Source organism: Panulirus ornatus, chromosome 8 (assembly GCF_036320965.1).
Source record: "Panulirus ornatus isolate Po-2019 chromosome 8, ASM3632096v1, whole genome shotgun sequence".
In the NCBI taxonomy this organism is placed as follows: domain Eukaryota; kingdom Metazoa; phylum Arthropoda; class Malacostraca; order Decapoda; family Palinuridae; genus Panulirus; species Panulirus ornatus.
The window spans coordinates 30,297,092-30,315,560 of record NC_092231.1 but is presented as its reverse complement, the minus strand read 5'-3'; the positions used below and the strand labels follow the sequence as shown (position 1 = coordinate 30,315,560).

General features: G+C 41.2%; 1 protein-coding gene across 1 annotated transcript in view; it reads right to left on the bottom strand.

The window, feature by feature from the left end:
* Positions 1 to 8,315: 8,315 nt before the first annotated feature.
* The window catches only part of LOC139749883 (uncharacterized), a 293,444-nt gene continuing 283,290 nt past the window's right edge, over positions 8,316 to 18,469 (bottom strand). Inside the window, 1 exon segment of the mRNA XM_071664262.1 lies at positions 8,316 to 9,475. Within this exon segment, the coding sequence (XP_071520363.1) occupies positions 9,288 to 9,475 (188 nt within the window). The 3' untranslated portion in view covers positions 8,316 to 9,287.

Genomic DNA, 18,469 nt, shown 5'->3' with positions numbered 1-18,469 from the left:
AAAAACTTTTCACTGCTTCTAACAACTTTCCTCCCACACCATATATTCTTAATACCTTCCACAGAGCATCTCTATCAACTCTATCATATGGCTTCTCCAGATCCATAAATGCTACATACAAATCCATTTGCTTTTCTAAGTATTTCTCGCATACATTCTTCAAAGCAAACACCTGATCCACACATCCTCTACCACTTCTGAAACCACACTGCTCTTCCCCAATCTGATGCTCTGTACATGCCTTCACCCTCTCAATCAATGCCCTCCCATATAATTTACCAGGAATACTCAACAAACTTATACCTCTGTAATTTGAGCACTCACTCTTATCCCCTTTGCCTTTGTACAATGGCACTATGCACGCACTCCGCCAATCCTCAGGCACCTCACCATGAGTCATACATACATTAAATAACCTTACCAACCAGTGAACAATAGTCACCCCCTTTTTTAATAAATTCCACTGCAATACCATCCAAACCTGCTGCCTTGCCGGCTTTCATCTTCCGCAAAGCTTTCACTACCTCTTCTCTGTTTACCAAATCATTTTCCCTAACCCTCTCACTTTGCACACCACCTCGACCAAAACACCCTATATCTGCCACTCTATCATCAAACACATTCAACAAACCTTCAAAATACTCACTCCATCTCCTTCTCACATCACCACTACTTATCATCACCTCCCCATTTCCGCCCTTCACTGAAGTTCCCATTTGCTCCCTTGTCTTACGCACTTTATTTACCTCCTTCCAGAACATCTTTTTATTCTCCCTAAAATTTAATGATACTCTCTCACCCCAACTCTCATTTGCCCTTTTTTTCACCTCTTGCACCTTTCTCTTGACCTCCTGTCTCTTTCTTTTATACATCTCCCACTCAATTGCATTTTTTCCCTGCAAAAATCGTCCAAATGCCTCTCTCTTCTCTTTCACTAATACTCTTACTTCTTCATCCCACCACTCACTACCCTTTCTAATCAACCCACCTCCCACTCTTCTCATGCCACAAGCATCTTTTGCGCAATCCATCACTGATTCCCTAAATACATCCCATTCCTCCCCCACTCCCCTTACTTCCATTGTTCTCACCTTTTTCCATTCTGTACTCAGTCTCTCCTGGTACTTCCTCACACAGGTCTCCTTCCCAAGCTCACTTACTCTCACCACCCTCTTCACCCCAACATTCACTCTTCTTTTCTGAAAACCCATACAAATCTTCACCTTAGCCTCCACAAGATAATGATCAGACATCCCTCCAGTTGCACCTCTCAGCACATTAACATCCAAAAGTCTCTCTTTCGCACGCCTGTCAATTAACACGTAATCCAATAACGCTCTCTGGCCATCTCTCCTACTTACATAAGTATACTTATGTATATCTCGCTTTTTAAACCAGGTATTCCCAATCATCAGTCCTTTTTCAGCACATAAATCTACAATATATATATATATATATATATATATATATATATATATATATATATATATATATATATATATATTGGAAAGGATCACAACTTTGCGCGTGATCAAGATATTCCTATGAGTCCACGTGGACTCATAGGAATATATATATATATATATATATATATATATATATATATATATATATATATATACTAGGTTTGTCCATACAAAGGTAAATATCAAAACATATAAGGGTAACGAGGCGAAACTTCCTTCTTACAAAAGTAACACTCAATAGCAGAGTAAACAAGGTCGCCCAACCCCACTTAATAGAAAGTTTTAAATGCAGATGAATTCCTGCATAGGTCATTGAAACAAAACAAAAATCTACTTAGTTACTTACAAAAGAAATAATACAAATACAAAATGCTAAATACTAAACCATAAACTCACAGGTCAATTTCCCTACAAAACGAAAGAAATCCGTATTTACCATAAACACAAGATTTCCAAAAGTTAAACAGTTCACAATGCTGGATAACCTTAATCTGAATCTAACATACTCAGATGACTGCGACCAAACTTTACCATGCCAGTTAGTTATATAGCTCACATACTTTTACCCTAATTGCCTTCGTCCACAAACTTCTCTACAACAATGATGTCCAAACTTTTTTTGCCTACTGCACCCTTGTTACCTTCTTATATCACTAAGTATTCCCATGACTGATTAAATGTTTGGAAGAACTGCAAATTATATAAAAAAGTTGGCATAATTTTTGAGTGCTGGAATCAATTATCATTCAGTATACTAAAGGAAAAGGACTGACAAAATAACAAAAATTCTTGAAAATTAAGAACAATGTGAAATATGGGTTGATGCTCAATGATGATGATTACCATTGTGAGCGGTAGAGAGGCTACTGCTGTGATCAGACTTGTGTTCCAAATTTACATTTAGTTTGTTTCTCTGTTTTACCTTGATAACGATCACAGCATAGAACGATTCTTCACAAAGATAGGAAGACTCAAAGGGGTGAAGGTTTCCCAAAACCTTCTTTACACAGGTCAAAAACCGTGTAGGGGTTGAGCTTTCCAATATCAGTTCGAAGTCATGGTCTGAACACACTACTAACAGTGCATCCTGATGGCAAATACGAAGCTTCTTCATTCAATTTTCCAAAAGGAAGAATGGATTTCTAACCTAATCCAGCTGTAAAGATCTCTATGTCAGGAAAGTAAGATTTAAAAAACGTTGGTTAAATGTTCCACAATAACTGGTTTCACAGTCTCTCTCATCACTGTTACTGGAAAAATAATAATCTGACTGAGGAAAACACGCATCATCTCCCACTAAGCATATCTCCTCTTACAACTCTTATTTCCTTTTCAAAACCACCATCTTTATCATGTAAGTTGAGAATGTCTGTATCATTGCCCTGCAGACACAGATTCAACTCATTCACTTTGTTAAAATGTTTGCAAGATATGCCACTTGTGCAAGACAAGTAGAGTTTCCAAAACATGTGGCAAAAGTAGATCAATGTTCTGACAAAAAGGAACCCAACTCATCTGTCAACAGGACCAACCTGGTGACTACCCTCCCTGTCCATACCCATGTGTGTGGTAATGTGCTCAGACATTATGCTTCCGCAGTCTGTGAAACAGGCGAGCATTAGGTGGCCTCGACTTCATGAAGTTGATCACTCTGACGCCATCATTCAATATCCCATGCAACTCTGAACTCATTTTTTGGGATGCTGATGATTTAGTATGAATGATGCGATGAGTTCACTCTACATTATGATTTTCCTTCTTAATCCAAGAAACTCATCCTTCACTTTCCCGGTCATGGATGCAGCAGCGTCTGTACAACACGATTCAGAGAACTGATTAATGACACTGAATATAGCTTACCCTGATGATTTAGTATGAATGATGCGATGAGTTCACTCTACATTATGATTTTCCTTCTTAATCCAAGAAACTCATCCTTCACTTTCCCGGTCATGGATGCAGCAGCGTCTGTACAACACGATTCAGAGAACTGATTAATGACACTGAATATAGCTTACCCAGTTGTGTTCTATTTTTTAGCAAAAAAAAAAAAAATAAAAATAAAAATATTACATGATCATTTATATCATCTCCATTGATGTATTTCACAAATGAGACAAGTTGAGCTTGTCCACTGCCGTCAGTTTATTCCCAACTTGATCAATAATATTTGTCCTCATTCCATTTACCCTTCCAGCAGTTTGGTGCGACAAAGGAACAGCTTTTAATTGGTCACCTGCCATGTCATCTAGCATTTTTTTCATTCATCACAAATGAAGTGGCAATAGCAATTTTTCAGCTATATTAAATGGCTTTTTAGCTTCAGCAACTAAGATACTTCTGAAGATGCTTCCATAGCTTTGTTGAATGATGTGGAGGGTTTCTTAATTGTGCTCTAACACTTAAACTCATAGTTTTCTTATAAAAACTTCGCCGTTCTGCCAACATGACACTCCTGTGTGTAATGGTGACGTTGGTGAGCTGGTTTCATACTACTGTTGGCCAACCTCTCCCCATAAAAGCACACAGGTTCTGGAGGGTCACAATTCGTAAAAGTAAATCCAAACAGCACCTAATCTTCCCTGTATTATAAATATCTGAGTAGGTCTGTTTTTCTTCACAGCTGCTCGATTTCCCTCATTTGTACAGCTGCTGCGGCTGCTACAGCTATTACGTTTTAACCAACTATCTGTATTTCTTGCTGTTAAACAAACAACTGTGTGTAAGCTTACATATGATTCTGATAAAGACATTCACACTTTCCTTCCTAAGATGAAATTGAGCAAGTGACAAGCGAGACGTTGAACACTGTCCCCTACGTGTCCTGCCCCAGTTTCCTCTCCCACCGCCATACTCCCCATCTCCCTTCAATTTCTTTCTTGTCCATTTTAATCCTTACTTTCATCTCTTGTCATTCACTTAAGTTGTAAACTGCGTAAGTGTTGGTTATTCAATTACTCTATAGTCTTAAACAACTACACACGATACAGCTTGAAAAATAATTACTCCACTATATTCTCCAGTACACTGAGCAATGTTGTGTACCACATGTACCCCAGCTTGGACAACACTGCTCTACATTAACCCTTAATACCAGCACTAGTTTGTCACACTCGAAGTCCTGCTCCAACACTGACTCAACATTTTAATCTGCCTCGCCATTCTGGTGTACTTCACTTCAGGAACCCAGCCAGTAACCGTGGGGTCCTCCAGTTTGGCGTCAATATCCAGGCAGTCTAGCTACAGCATGTAATACTCTCTGCCACTCACACAATCAAGTCTCACCTGGGACATTTCCTCTCCCTAGGGGAACCCTTGACTTAATACGGCCATCCGTGACACAATGTACCAGACCAGAACTGCTGTATTCTACACGCACTCACGCCCACCAACCCTCACACGACGCACACACACTCTGATTCCTGTTAAAAGCCAACAATATCCTCACTACCGGGAACTCCTAATACGATCACAACAATCTATGACTTTTCATACATCATATAAAAAATTGTTTTACAACGTAGCCAAATACCTGCTACTATATCGGCAAAATTTCCATCCCACGGAATGGACATGTTGATGTTCCAGTCGCCATGCTCCTCTGCCAGGCTTACCAACCCGCCCACCATGTTCTCTGCCAGGCTTACCAACCCGCCCACCATGTTCTCTGCCAACACACCTCACAACCCCTACCACCTACCTTCCCTCATTACATAAATAATGAAAGACCAGATCTTAGAAAAAAAAAGGTTTACATCATATGTGAATTCAATAGAAGAATTCTTCCTCACATACTAATAAATGTGAAGAAAAACAAAACCTTTAAGAAGGACTGTCATGGGCGGCGAGTCATTACAATAGATTAGAAATTCACAGAAGTGCATTTCAATGTTTGGATATGTAACTAAGCAATGTAGATTAACCGATGCAGGTTTTAAACATCCACTGACCCGCCGCCCCAGCATGTCTAACTGTAACTAAATATTCCGCCAAATTATCGTGAATAGAAATATTGTACATGGTAAGCAGTTAGCACTCTGTACCACTGGTGTTATGACGTAATTCCCATACAGTAAATCATTTCCTTATTAGACCGATTTATACACAAAATATATGTACATTCAGTGTTGAGTATCAGGCGGTGTTTTACACAATAAATATTCACTGACGCTACTCAGTATCTAAGAAAATGTTTTATTTACTAACGATCCTATTTGGCTACCATGTCTCCTCAGAACACACTCAAGTGCAATTTTCCCTATTTTTGGAGGCATAGTGTTGCATAAAATAAAAAAAAAATTGTTACTTTGTATGGAATGCAAATTCCATTTTATATAACAAACTATCACAAGTTTTCAAGTTTTGCAGTTTTTTACGTTAGAGGCTCCAGTCACGGGCAAATGTCCACAACAAGGCTGGGCCTTATTTGAAATGTAGAGAAATTAATGAAAAAGAAAAAAAAAAGAGAAGGGAAAGTATTTACGAGTTTTGGAGGAAGAAAAAACCTGCCTTTTACAATGTGCCAGGTCACACTAATTGGATGAAAGAGTAGAGTGTTCCTAGGCTTTGAGGTGCAAGGAAAGAACCGGTTATCAAAACAGCCCACCAATGAGTTGCCAATGTCCAAACAATTATCATGTGATGCAGCAGCTTGCCAAGTATAGTGTAGTCTAGCTAGTGATGTGGGCACACAAGCAGCCAGCTCTCAAGAGCAGAAACCAAAGTAATACCTATACAAGAAGGAAAGAGAACCATCATTGTGGCACAAGCCTAGCTGCTCAAGTTGAAGTTAGCTTGGGACAGTTTATAAGGTGGACCGCTTTTTATTCTGTCCATTAAGGATGCAGAGCTAGAACCACCCCAAATGTGAGGGCAGTAATCCATACAAGGACGGGATTGAAAGGGGGGGGGGGCACTCCTTTGTGATACAGAGCAACTGTTCAAAAGAAAAATATTTTGATATCTAAATAGAATTTACAGTTTCTTGAGACCTAGCTATTCCTGTAATGTGGTCTTCCAAGATAGAGTGGATGTTACAGTAATACCAAGTATGTTCATTGAGTCAGAAGGTGGAATTACAGAACTGTCAAAGGAGAGATGAGAGATGTGAGGAGTTTCTGATAGAAAGACCGGTAGAAACGGGGTCTTAGAGGCATTAAACATAACTAGATTTCATTCACTCAACTGAGATGTCCTGTCCAAGTCAGAGTTTATTGTGAAAGCTGTGTTGAGACGAGTTAATGATCAAAGGGGAAAAGAAGGAACAGAATCGAAGGATGTAGAGGAATGCAGTATTGAGTTATAAGTGTTTAAGTGCATTTGATTACCTGTGGAAGAAAGGAAATCAGTGATAGAAATGAGAAAAAAGTGTAGGGGACAGGACAGAAATTTGAGGCAGTAAGGGGGAGAGGCTAATCCTTCAACAGCAACAGACAGGAAGCTAGATATCGGGAAGCAAAGTGAGGGAGGGGAAATTAGAGATGAGATCCTGATGCCAAACCCTGTCAAAAGCATTAGATATGTCAAAGGCAACTACCCAGGATTTCCCAAATCTTTCAGGAATGATGACCAGACATTAGTAAGATAGGAAAGATTATCACCAATGGATCTCACCATATGGAAGCCATACTGGTGACCAGAGAAATGACTGAGATTCAAGATGTCTGAGGATATGGGAGTGAAGGAGGGATTCAAAGACACTGGAAATGGTAGACGTCAAAGTAACAAAAATAGTTAGAAGGGTTAGAGCGATCACCCTTTTAAAGGATGGGATGTACCAATACATACATATTGTAGACAATTGGTATAGATGAGCAAGCACAGATGCAAGTTCAGAGGCACAATATTTCGGTACATGTATATGGATGGCATTAGGACCATAAACCTTGCTTTTGTTCAGGTGAGAAGTGCTTTTCTGACAGTTTGAAAGAGATTATGGGAAGGGGCATATGATTAGGAAGAGAAGCATTGGGGTGAAAGAATGTTAGAGTCATCCAAGGTGGAGTTAGAAGAGAAGTGGGAACCAGAGTTGCTCTGTCTATGTGAGAGACAGCTATAGTATCATCAGAAAGGAAAAGGGAATGAAAGGTAGAGCTATGGAAGTTGTTAGCAATGCCCTTAGCTAAAGACCAAAACGACCTATCAGCGGATGAAGAGGAGAGATTATTGCACTTCCTTTGAATAATGGAATGCTTTACCTCATTTATAATGTACTTGTAGCGATAAATACTGAATGGGAGTCAGAGGATAGAGATATCAAACCATACCCAATATGTCTGATCCCTTGCCTCAGTGGCCTCAAAACAAGAATGTTTAAACCATGGATGGGAAGAAGAGGTCATCTTGGAGAAAGTGGGGATAAATGCTTCCATACCCACAACAATAACCTCTGCTATGTGTTTAGCAGAGACTGAGTCCTCACCACACATGAGACCATGATTTACCAAAGGAAAGTAAAAAAAGAATTTTTGTAAGTTATTCATCAGCCAATATCAATATTCAAGAAGGAGCTGCTGTGTGTGTGCCATTAAAATAGATACATTTATATGGTGAGGATTTCAATTATTCCCTATGTCTTTACAATTCCATATAACCACTAACATGAAATGACATTACAAATGAGTACAATATGTAACTGACTACAATAAACTTATCCTTAGTCTTAGTTCAGATATGAGTAAGCCAATAAGTACAGAAGTCCATCCTGGTGAGAAGGCACAGATTTTATATGAACGTTTGAAGATGAAACCACACTGTTCAATATACAAATAAGCCAAAGTCTTATAAAGTGGGAATTATATACTCCAGAGACATTTGCAGCAGATGTTTGTCAAAATGAAACTCTTCAGCAAACTGTTGGCCAACTCTTTATTAATTTAGATAAAAAATTATTTTATATACAAATAAAGGTTAGTTGCACAGAATATACATGATGACAGCTTAACAGAATGAGGCAAAACCTACAGTACAGAAGCACCACTCAAGGTTCGAGTCTGTTTCCCAGCATCACTTTAGCAACAGTGTGGTAGAGACCATGCAGTGCCTCTGGCACAGGCTGACACTCACAGCTTTTGCAATGTAATATAGAGTATATGTGACTTTATCAGGGTAATCTTACGGGAATTTACTGCTCTCTCTTACGTGGCTTCAGTATGTAGTCCATCTGTATTATGTACGTACATGTGGTGGGACACAGTGTGTGCGTGTGTGTGTGTGTGTGTGTGCAAGTGTTTAAATTGAAGTTTGAGTTGTCGAAATTGTAGCAAAGAGTGAGCCCTTAACATGTATCTATCGTCCATTTAATCCTAAACATTTCTTTAGATATCGCCATGGACATCAAAAATATAATATTATCTCAAATGAAAAACAAATAAGATGACTTGGCAGTGATGAATGGTGAGTTTGACAAGACACGCTCAGTGTTGACGGCACCTGCACCTGATAATCTGATATGTCCTCTTGGTTTCATAAGTTGTTTTTATTTCATAATAAGCACCTAATACATTTTGAACTAATTTGTTGGAAAAAGTTGTTAAAAACCTGACTTTGAAACATTGCTGATGAATACTTTCAAGAGAGACTGGAAAAGAAAAATTAAAGATATTTTACCTCGGTTTGAGAGATGTTAAACAAGACCTAGATATTTTCAAATTGTATCTATGTATTTTGTGGGAAAATACAGTAAAGCTGTCACTGTAGAGTACATAATGAAGAATTAAGACTTTTCATCAGATATGAGCAGTGAGCACTTGTCAACCATTTGTCCATATGACCAGGATTACCTTCAGTTGTTGTGGTCATTTCAGGTATTGAGGAAGATGTTTATGGTCCCTTGACATTGCCTCGAGCTGCAGCTGACTGGTAGGCTAAGGCTGGGTTACAATACTCACAGTGACCAGGAGGACCTTGAGGGCCAGGGGCACCCCGACCACCCTGTGCACCAGGCAAACCTGGGGATCCACGTTCACCTATTCTTCCTGGAAGTCCTACTCCTGGGGGTCCAGGTGGACCTGTAAATACACCACAGTAAGTTTTCAAATCTCGACTATGTTAATAAAGACTTAGGATAAAGATAATAACAATAAAAATGGAACCATGGAAGCGAAAGTGAATCATAGGGTGGGGGAGGGGGCAAAAATCCTGGGAGCCTTGAAGAATGTGTGGAAGTCGAGAACATTATCTCTGAAAGCAAAAATGGCTATGTTTGAAGGAATAGTGGTTCCAACAATGTTGTATGGTTGCGAGGCGTGGGCTATGGATAAAGTAGTGTGCAGGAGGGTGGATGTGCTGGAAATGAGATGTTTGAGGACAATATGTGGTGTGAGGTGGTTTGATCGAGTAAGTAATGTAAGGGTAAGAGAGATGTGTGGAAATAAAAAGAGCGTGGTTGAGAGAGCAGAAGAGGGTGTTTTGAAATGGTTTGGGCACATGGAGAGAATGAGTGAGGAAAGATTGACCAAGAGGATATATGTGTCGGAGGTGGAGGGAACGAGGAGAAGTGGGAGACCAAATTGGAGGTGGAAAGATGGAGTGAAAAAGATTTTGAATGATCGGGGCCTGAACATGCAGGAGGGCGAAAGGCGGGCAAGGAATAGAGTGAGTTGGATCGATGTGGTATACTGGGGTCGACGTGTTGTCAATGGATTGAATCAGGGCAAGTATGCAGTCTGTTGTGGATGAGAGGGCTTGGGAAGTGAGTCAGTTGTTGTTCGCTGATGATACAGCGCTGGTGGCTGATTCGTGTGAGAAACTGAAGATGGTGACTGAGTTTGGTAAAGTGTGTCAAAGAAGAAAGCTGAGAGTAAATGTGAATAAGAGCAAGGTTATTAGGTACAGTAGGGTTGAGGGACAAGTCAATTGGGAGGTAAGTTTGAATGGAGAAAAACTGGAGGAAGTGAAGTGTTTTAGATATCTGGGAGTGGATTTGGCAGTGGATGGAACCATGGAAGCGCAAGTGAATCATAGGGTGGGGGAGGGCGCGAAAGTTCTGGGAACACTGAAGACTATGTGGAAGTCGAGAACATTGTCTCGGAAAGCAAAAATGGGTATGTTTGAAGGAATAGTGGTTCCAACAATGTTATATGGTTGTGAGGCGTGGGCAATAGATAGAGTTGTGCAGAGGAGGGTGGATGTGCTGGAAATGAGATGTTTGAGTCTAATATGTGGTGTGAGGTGGTTTGATCGAGTAAGTAATAATAGGGTAAGAGAGATGTGTGGTAATAAACAGAGTGTGGTTGAGAGAGCAGACGAGAGTGTTTTGAAATGGTTTGGTCACATGGAGAGAATGAGTGAGGAAAGATTGACAAAGAGGATATATGTGTCAGAGGTGGAGGGAATGAGGAGAAGTGGGAAACCAAATTGGAGATGGAAAGATGGAGTGAAAAAGATTTTGAGTGATCGGGGCCTGAACATGCAGGAGGGTGAAAGGTGTGTAAGGAATAGAGTGAATTGGAATGATGTGGTATACTGGGGTCGACGTGCTGTCATTGGATTGAACCAGGACATGTGAAGCATCTGGGGTAAACCATGGAAAGTTCTGTGGGGCCTGGATGTGGAAAGGGAACTGTGGTTTCAGTGCATTATGACAGCTAGAGACTAAGTGTGAATGAATGTGGCCTTTGTTGTCTTTTCCTAGCACTGCCTCGCGCACATGAGGGGGGGAGGGGGTTGTTGTTTCGTGTGTGGTGGGGTGGCGATGGGAATGAATAAAGGCAGACAGTGTGAATTGTGTGCACGTGTGTGTGTGTATGTGTCTGTGTGTGTATGTATATGTATGCGTTGCGATGTATAGGTGTGTATGTATATACATGTGTATGTGGGTCGGGTGGGCCATTCTTTCATCTGTTTCCTTGCGCTACTTCGCTAACGCGGGAGACAGCAACAAAGCAAAATGTATAAATAAATAAATATATATCTTTATTTTCATTCTATTATAATTATTACACTCTGTCGCTGTCTCCTGCATTAGCGAGGTAGCGCAAGGAAACAGACAAAAGAATGGCCCAACCCACCCACATAGATATGTATATACATACACATCCACACACAGCACCTATACATATCTATACATCTCAACGTATACATATATATACACACACAGACATATACATATATACACATGTACATAATTCATACTGTCTGCCCTTATTCACTCCCGCCGCCACCCCACCACACAATCAAACCACCTCACACCACATATTGTCCTCAAACATCTCATTTCCAGCACATCCACCCTACTCCGCACAACTCTATCTATAGCCCATGCCTCACAACTGTATAACATTTTTGGAACCACTATTCCTTCAAACTTACCCATTTTTGCTTTCCAAGATAACGTTCTCGACTTCCACGCATTTTTCAACTCTCCCAAAACTTTCGCCTCCTCCCCCACCCTATGATTCACTTCCGCTTCCATGGTTCTATCCGCTGCCAAATCCTCTCCCAGATATCTAAAACACTTCACTTCCTCCAGTATTTCTCGCACTTCCTCCAGTTTTTCTCCATTCAAACTTACCTCCCAATTGACTTGTCCCTCAACCCTGCTGTACCTAATAACCTTGCTCTTATTCACATTTACTCTCAGCTTTCTTCTTTCACACACTTTACCAAACTGAGTCACCAGCTTCTGCAGTTTCTCACACAAATCAGCCACCAGCACTATATCATCAGCGAACAACAACTGATACACTTCCCAAGCTCTCTCATCCACAACAGACTGCACACTTGCCCCTCTTTCTAAGACTCTTCCATTTACCTCCCTAACAACCCCATCCATAAACAAATTAAACAGCCATGGAGACATCATGAACCCCTGCTGCAAACCAACATTCACAGACAACCAATCACTTTCTTCTTTTCCTTCACGTACACATGCCTTACATCATTGATAAAAACTTTTCACTGCTTCTAACAATGTACCTCCCACACCATATACTCTTAATATCTTCCACAAAGCATCTCTATCAAATGCCTTTTCCAGATCCATAAATGCTACATACAAATCCATTTGCTTTTCTAAGTATTTCTCACATACAATTTTCAAAGCAAACACCTAATCCACACATCCTCTACCACTTCTGAAACCACACTGCTCTTCCCCAATCTGATGCTCTGTACATGCCTTCACCCTCTCAATCAAAACCCTCCCATATAATTTCCCAGGAATACTCAATAACCTTATACCTCTGTAATTTGAGCACTCACTCTTATCCCCTTTGCCTTTGTACAACGGCACTCTGCAAGCATTCTGCCAGTCCTCAGGCACCTCACCATGAGTCATACATACATTAAATAACCTTACCAACCAGTCAACAATACAGTCACCACCTTTTTTAATAAATTCCACTGCAATACCTTCTAAACCCGCTGCCTTGCCAGCTTTCATCTTCCGCAAAGCTTTTAGTCCCTTATGTCTGTTTACCAAATCATTCTCCCTATCCCTCTAACTTTGCACACAACATTGACCAAAACACCCTATATTTGCCACTCTATCATCAAACACATCCAACAAACCTTCAAAATACTCACTCCACCTCCTTCTCACATCACCACTACTTGTTATCACCTTCCCCTTAGCCCCCTTAAATGATGTTCCCATTTGTTCCCTTGTCTTACGCACTTTATTTACCTCCTTCCAAAACATCTATTTATTCTCCCTAAAATTTAATGATACTCTCTCATCCCAACTCTCATTTGCCCTTTTTTTTTGCCTCTTGCATCTTTCTCTTGACCTCCTGTCTCTTTCTTTTATACATCTCCCACTCATTTGCATTATTTCCCTGCAAAAATCGTCCAAATGCCTCTCTCTTCTTTTGCACTAATAATCTTACTTCTTCATCCCACCACTCACTACCCTTTCTAATCTGCCCACCCCCACACTTCTCATGCCACAAGCATCTTTTGCACAAGCCATCACTGCTTCCCTAAATACATCACATTCCTCCCCCACTCCCCTTACGTCCTTTGGTCTCACCTTTTTCCATTCTCTACTCAGTCTCTCCTGGTACTTCCTCACACAAGTCTCCTTCCCAAGCTCACTTACTCTCACCACTCTCTTTACCCCAACATTCTCTCTTCTTTTCTGAAAACCTCTACAAATCTTCACCTTCACAAGATAATGATCAGACATCCCTCCAGTTGCACCTCTCAGCACATCAACATCCAAAAGTCTCTCTTTCACGCGCCTATCATTTAACACGTAATCTAATAATGCTTTCTGGCCATCTCTTCTACTTACATACATATGAATATCTCCCTTTTTAAACCAGGTATTCCCAATCACCAGTCCCTTTTCAAAACATAAATCTACAAGCTCTTTACCATTTCCACTTACAACACTGAACACCCCATGTACACCAATTATTCCCTCAACTGCCACATTACTCACCTTTGCATTCAAATCACCCATCACTATTACCCGGTCTCATGCATCAAAACTACTAACAGACTCACTCAGCTGCTCCCAAAACACTTGCCTCTCATGATCTTTCTTCTTTTGCCCAGGTGCATATGCACCAATAATCATCCATCTCTCTCCATCCACTTCCAGTTTTACCCATATCAATCTAGAGTTTACTTTCTTACACTCTATCACATACTCCCAATACTCCTGTTTAAAGAGTAGTGCTACTCCTTCCCTTGCTCTTGCCCTCTCACTAACCCCTGACTTTACTCCCAAGACATTCCCAAACTACACTTCCCCTTTACCCCTGAGCTTTGTTTCACTTAGAGCCAAAACATCCAGTTTCCTTTCCTCAAACATACTACCTATTTCTCCTTTTTTCTCATCTTGTTCACATCTGCAGACATTTAGACACCCCAATCTGAGCCTTCGAGGAGGATAATCACTCCCAGCATGGCTCCTTCTTGTTTCCCCTTTTAGAAAGTTATAATACAAGGAGGGGAGGGTTTCTATATATATCTCAGAAAGCAATAATGGGTATGTTTGAAGGAATAGTGGTTCCAACAATGCTGTATGGTATATATATGTGTGTGTGTGTGTGTATATGTGCGTATGTATGTGTATGTATATATATATATATATATATATATGTTTTTTTTTTTTTGCTTTGTCGCTGTCTCCCGCGTTTGCGAGGTAGCGCAAGGAAACAGACGAAAGAAATGGCCCAACCCACCCCCATACACATGTATATACATACACGTCCACACACGCAAATATACATACCTACACAGCTTTCCATGGTTTACCCCAGACGCTTCACATGCCCTGATTCAATCCACTCACAGCATGTCAACCCCGGTATACCACATTGATCCAATTCACTCTATTCCTTGTTCTCCTTTCACCCTCCTGCATGTTCTGGCCCCGATGACACAAAATCTTTTTCACTCCATCTTTCCACCTCCAATTTGGTCTTCCACTTCTCCTCGTTCCCTCCACCTCCGACACATATATCCTCTTGGTCAATCTATCCTCACTCATTCTCTCCATGTGCCCAAACCATTTCAAAACACCCTCTTCTGCTCTCTCAACCACGCTCTTTTTATTTCCACACATCTCTCTTACCCTTACGTTACTTACTCGATCAAACCACCTCACACCACACATTGTCCTCAAACATCTCATTTCCAGCACATCCACCCTCCTGCGCACAACTCTATCCATAGCCCACGCCTCGCAACCATACAACATTGTTGGAACCACCATTCCTTCAAACATACCCATTTTTGCTTTCCGAGATAATGTTCTCGACTTCCACACATTCTTCAAGGCTCCCAGGATTTTCGCCCCCTGCCCCACCCTATGATCCACTTCCGCTTTCATGGTTCCATCCGCTGCCAGATCCACTCCCAGATATCTAAAACACTTTACTTCCTGCAGTTTTTCTCCATTCAAACTTACCTCCCAATTGACTTGACCCTCAACCCTACTGTACCTAATAACCTTGTTCTTATTCACATTTACTCTTAACTTTCTTCTTTCACACACTTTACCAAACTCAGTCACCAGCTTCTGCAGTTTCTCACATGAATCAGCCACCAGCGCTGTATCATCAGCGAACAACAACTGACTCACTTCCCAAGCTCTCTCATCCACAACAGACTTCATACTTGCCCCTATTTCCAAAACTCTTGCATTCACCTCCCTAACAACCCCATCCATAAACAAATTAAACAACCATGGAGACATCACACACCCTTGCCGCAAACCTACATTCACTGAGAACCAATCACTTTCCTCTCTTCCTACACGTACACATGCCTTACATCCTCGATAAAAACTTTTCACTGCTTCTAACAACTTGCCTCCCACACCATATACTCTTAATACCTTCCACAGAGCATCTCTATCAACTCTATCATATGCCTTCTCCAGATCCATAAATGCTACATACAAATCCATTTGCTTTTCTAAGTATTTCTCACATACATTTTTCAAAGCAAACACCTGATCCACACATCCTCTACCACTTCTGAAACCAAACTGCTCTTCCCCAATCTGATGCTCTGTACATGCCTTCACCCTCTCAGTCAATACCCTCCCATATAATTTACCAGGAATACTCAACAAACTTATACCTCTGAAATTTGAGCACTCACTCTTATCCCCTTTGCCTTTGTACAATGGCACTATGCACGCATTCCGCCAATCCTCAGGCACCTCACCATGAGTCATTTTTTTTTTTCTTTTTTTTTTTTTATTATACTTTGTCGCTGTCTCCCGCGTTTGCGAGGTAGCGCAAGGAAACAGACGAAATGAAATGGCCCAACTCCCCCCATACACATGTATATACATACGTCCACACACGCAAATATACATACCTACACAGCTTTCCATGGCTTACCCCAGACACTTCACATGCCTTGATTCAATCCACTGACATCACGTCAACCCCGGTATACCACATCGCTCCAATTCACTCTATTCCTTGCCCTCCTTTCACCCTCCTGCATGTTCAGGCCCCGATCACACAAAATCTTTTTCACTCCATCTTTCCACCTCCAATTTGGTCTCCCTCTTCTCCTTGTTCCCTCCACCTCCGACACATATATCCTCTTGGTCAATCTTTCCTCACTCATCCTCTCCATGTGCCCAAACCACTTCAAAACACCCTCTTCTGCTCTCTCAACCACGCTCTTTTTATTTCCACACATCTCTCTTACCCTTACGTTACTCACTCGATCAAACCACCTCACACCACACATTGTCCTCAAACATCTCATTTCCAGCACCTCCATCCTCCTGCGCACAACTCTATCCATAGCCCACGCCTCGCAACCATACAACATTGTTGGAACCACTATTCCTTCATACATACCCATTTTTGCTTTCCGAGATAATGTTCTCGACTTCCCCACATTCTTCAAGGCCCCCAGAATTTTCGCCCCCTCCCCCACCCTATGATCCACTTCCGCTTCCATGGTTCCATCCGCTGCCAGATCCACTCCCAGATATCTAAAACACTTCACTTCCTCCAGTTTTTCTCCATTCAAACTCACCTCCCAATTGACTTGACCCTCAACCCTACTGTACCTAATAACCTTGCTCTTATTCACATTTACTCTTAACTTTCTTCTTCCACACACTTTACCAAACTCAGTCACCAGCTTCTGCAGTTTCTCACATGAATCAGCCACCAGCACTGTATCATCAGCGAACAACAACTGACTCACTTCCCAAGCTCTCTCATCCCTAACAGACTGCATACTTGCCCCTCTTTCCAAAACTCTTGCATTTACCTCCCTAACAACCCCATCCATAAACAAATTAAACAACCATGGAGACATCACACACCCCTGCCGCAAACCTACATTCACTGAGAACCAATCACTTTCCTCTCTTCCTACACGTACACATGCCTTACATCCTCGATAAAAACTTTTCACTGCTTCTAACAACTTGCCTCCCACACCATATATTCTTAATACCTTCCACAGAGCATCTCTATCAACTCTATCATATGCCTTCTCCAGATCCATAAATGCTACATACAAATCCATTTGCTTTTCTAAGTATTTCTCACATACATTCTTCAAAGCAAACACCTGATCCACACATCCTCTACCACTTCTGAAACCACACTGCTCTTCCCCAATCTGATGCTCTGTACATGCCTTCACCCTCTCAATCAATACCCTCCCATATAATTTACCAGGAATACTCAACAAACTTATACCTCTTTAATTTGAGCACTCACTCTTATCCCCTTTGCCTTTGTACAATGGCACTATGCACGCATTCCGCCAATCCTCAGGCACCTCACCATGAGTCATACATACATTAAATAACCTTACCAACTAGTCAATAATACAGTCACCCCCTTTTTTAATAAATTCCACTGCAATACCATCCAAACCTGCTGCCTTGCTGGCTTTCATCTTCCGAAAAGCTTTTACTACCTCTTCTCTGTTTACCAAATCATTTTCCCTAACCCTCTCACTTTGCACACCACCTCGACCAAAACACCCTATATCTGCCACTCTATCATCAAACACATTCAACAAACCTTCAAAATACTCACTCCATCTCCTTTTCACATCATCACTACTTGTTATCACCTCCCCATTTGCGCCCTTCACTGAAGTTCTCATTTGCTCCCTTGTCTTACGCACTTTATTTACCTCCTTCCAGAACATCTTTTTATTCTCCCTAAAATTTAATGATACTCTCTCACCCCAACTCTCATTTGCCCTTTTTTTCACCTCTTGCACCTTTCTCTTGACCTCCTGCCTCTTTCTTTTATACATCTCCCACTCAGTTGCATTTTTTCCCTGCAAAAATCGTCCAAATGCCTCTCTCTTCTCTTTCACTAATACTCTTACTTCTTCATCCCACCACTCACTACCCTTTCTAATCAACCCACCTCCCACTCTTCTCATGCCACAAGCATCTTTGGCGCAATCCATCACTGATTCCCTAAATACATCCCATTCCTCCCCCACTCCCCTTACTTCCATTGTTCTCACCTTTTTCCATTCTGTACTCAGTCTCTCCTGGTACTTCCTAACACAAGTCTTCTTCCCAAGCTCACTTACTCTCACCA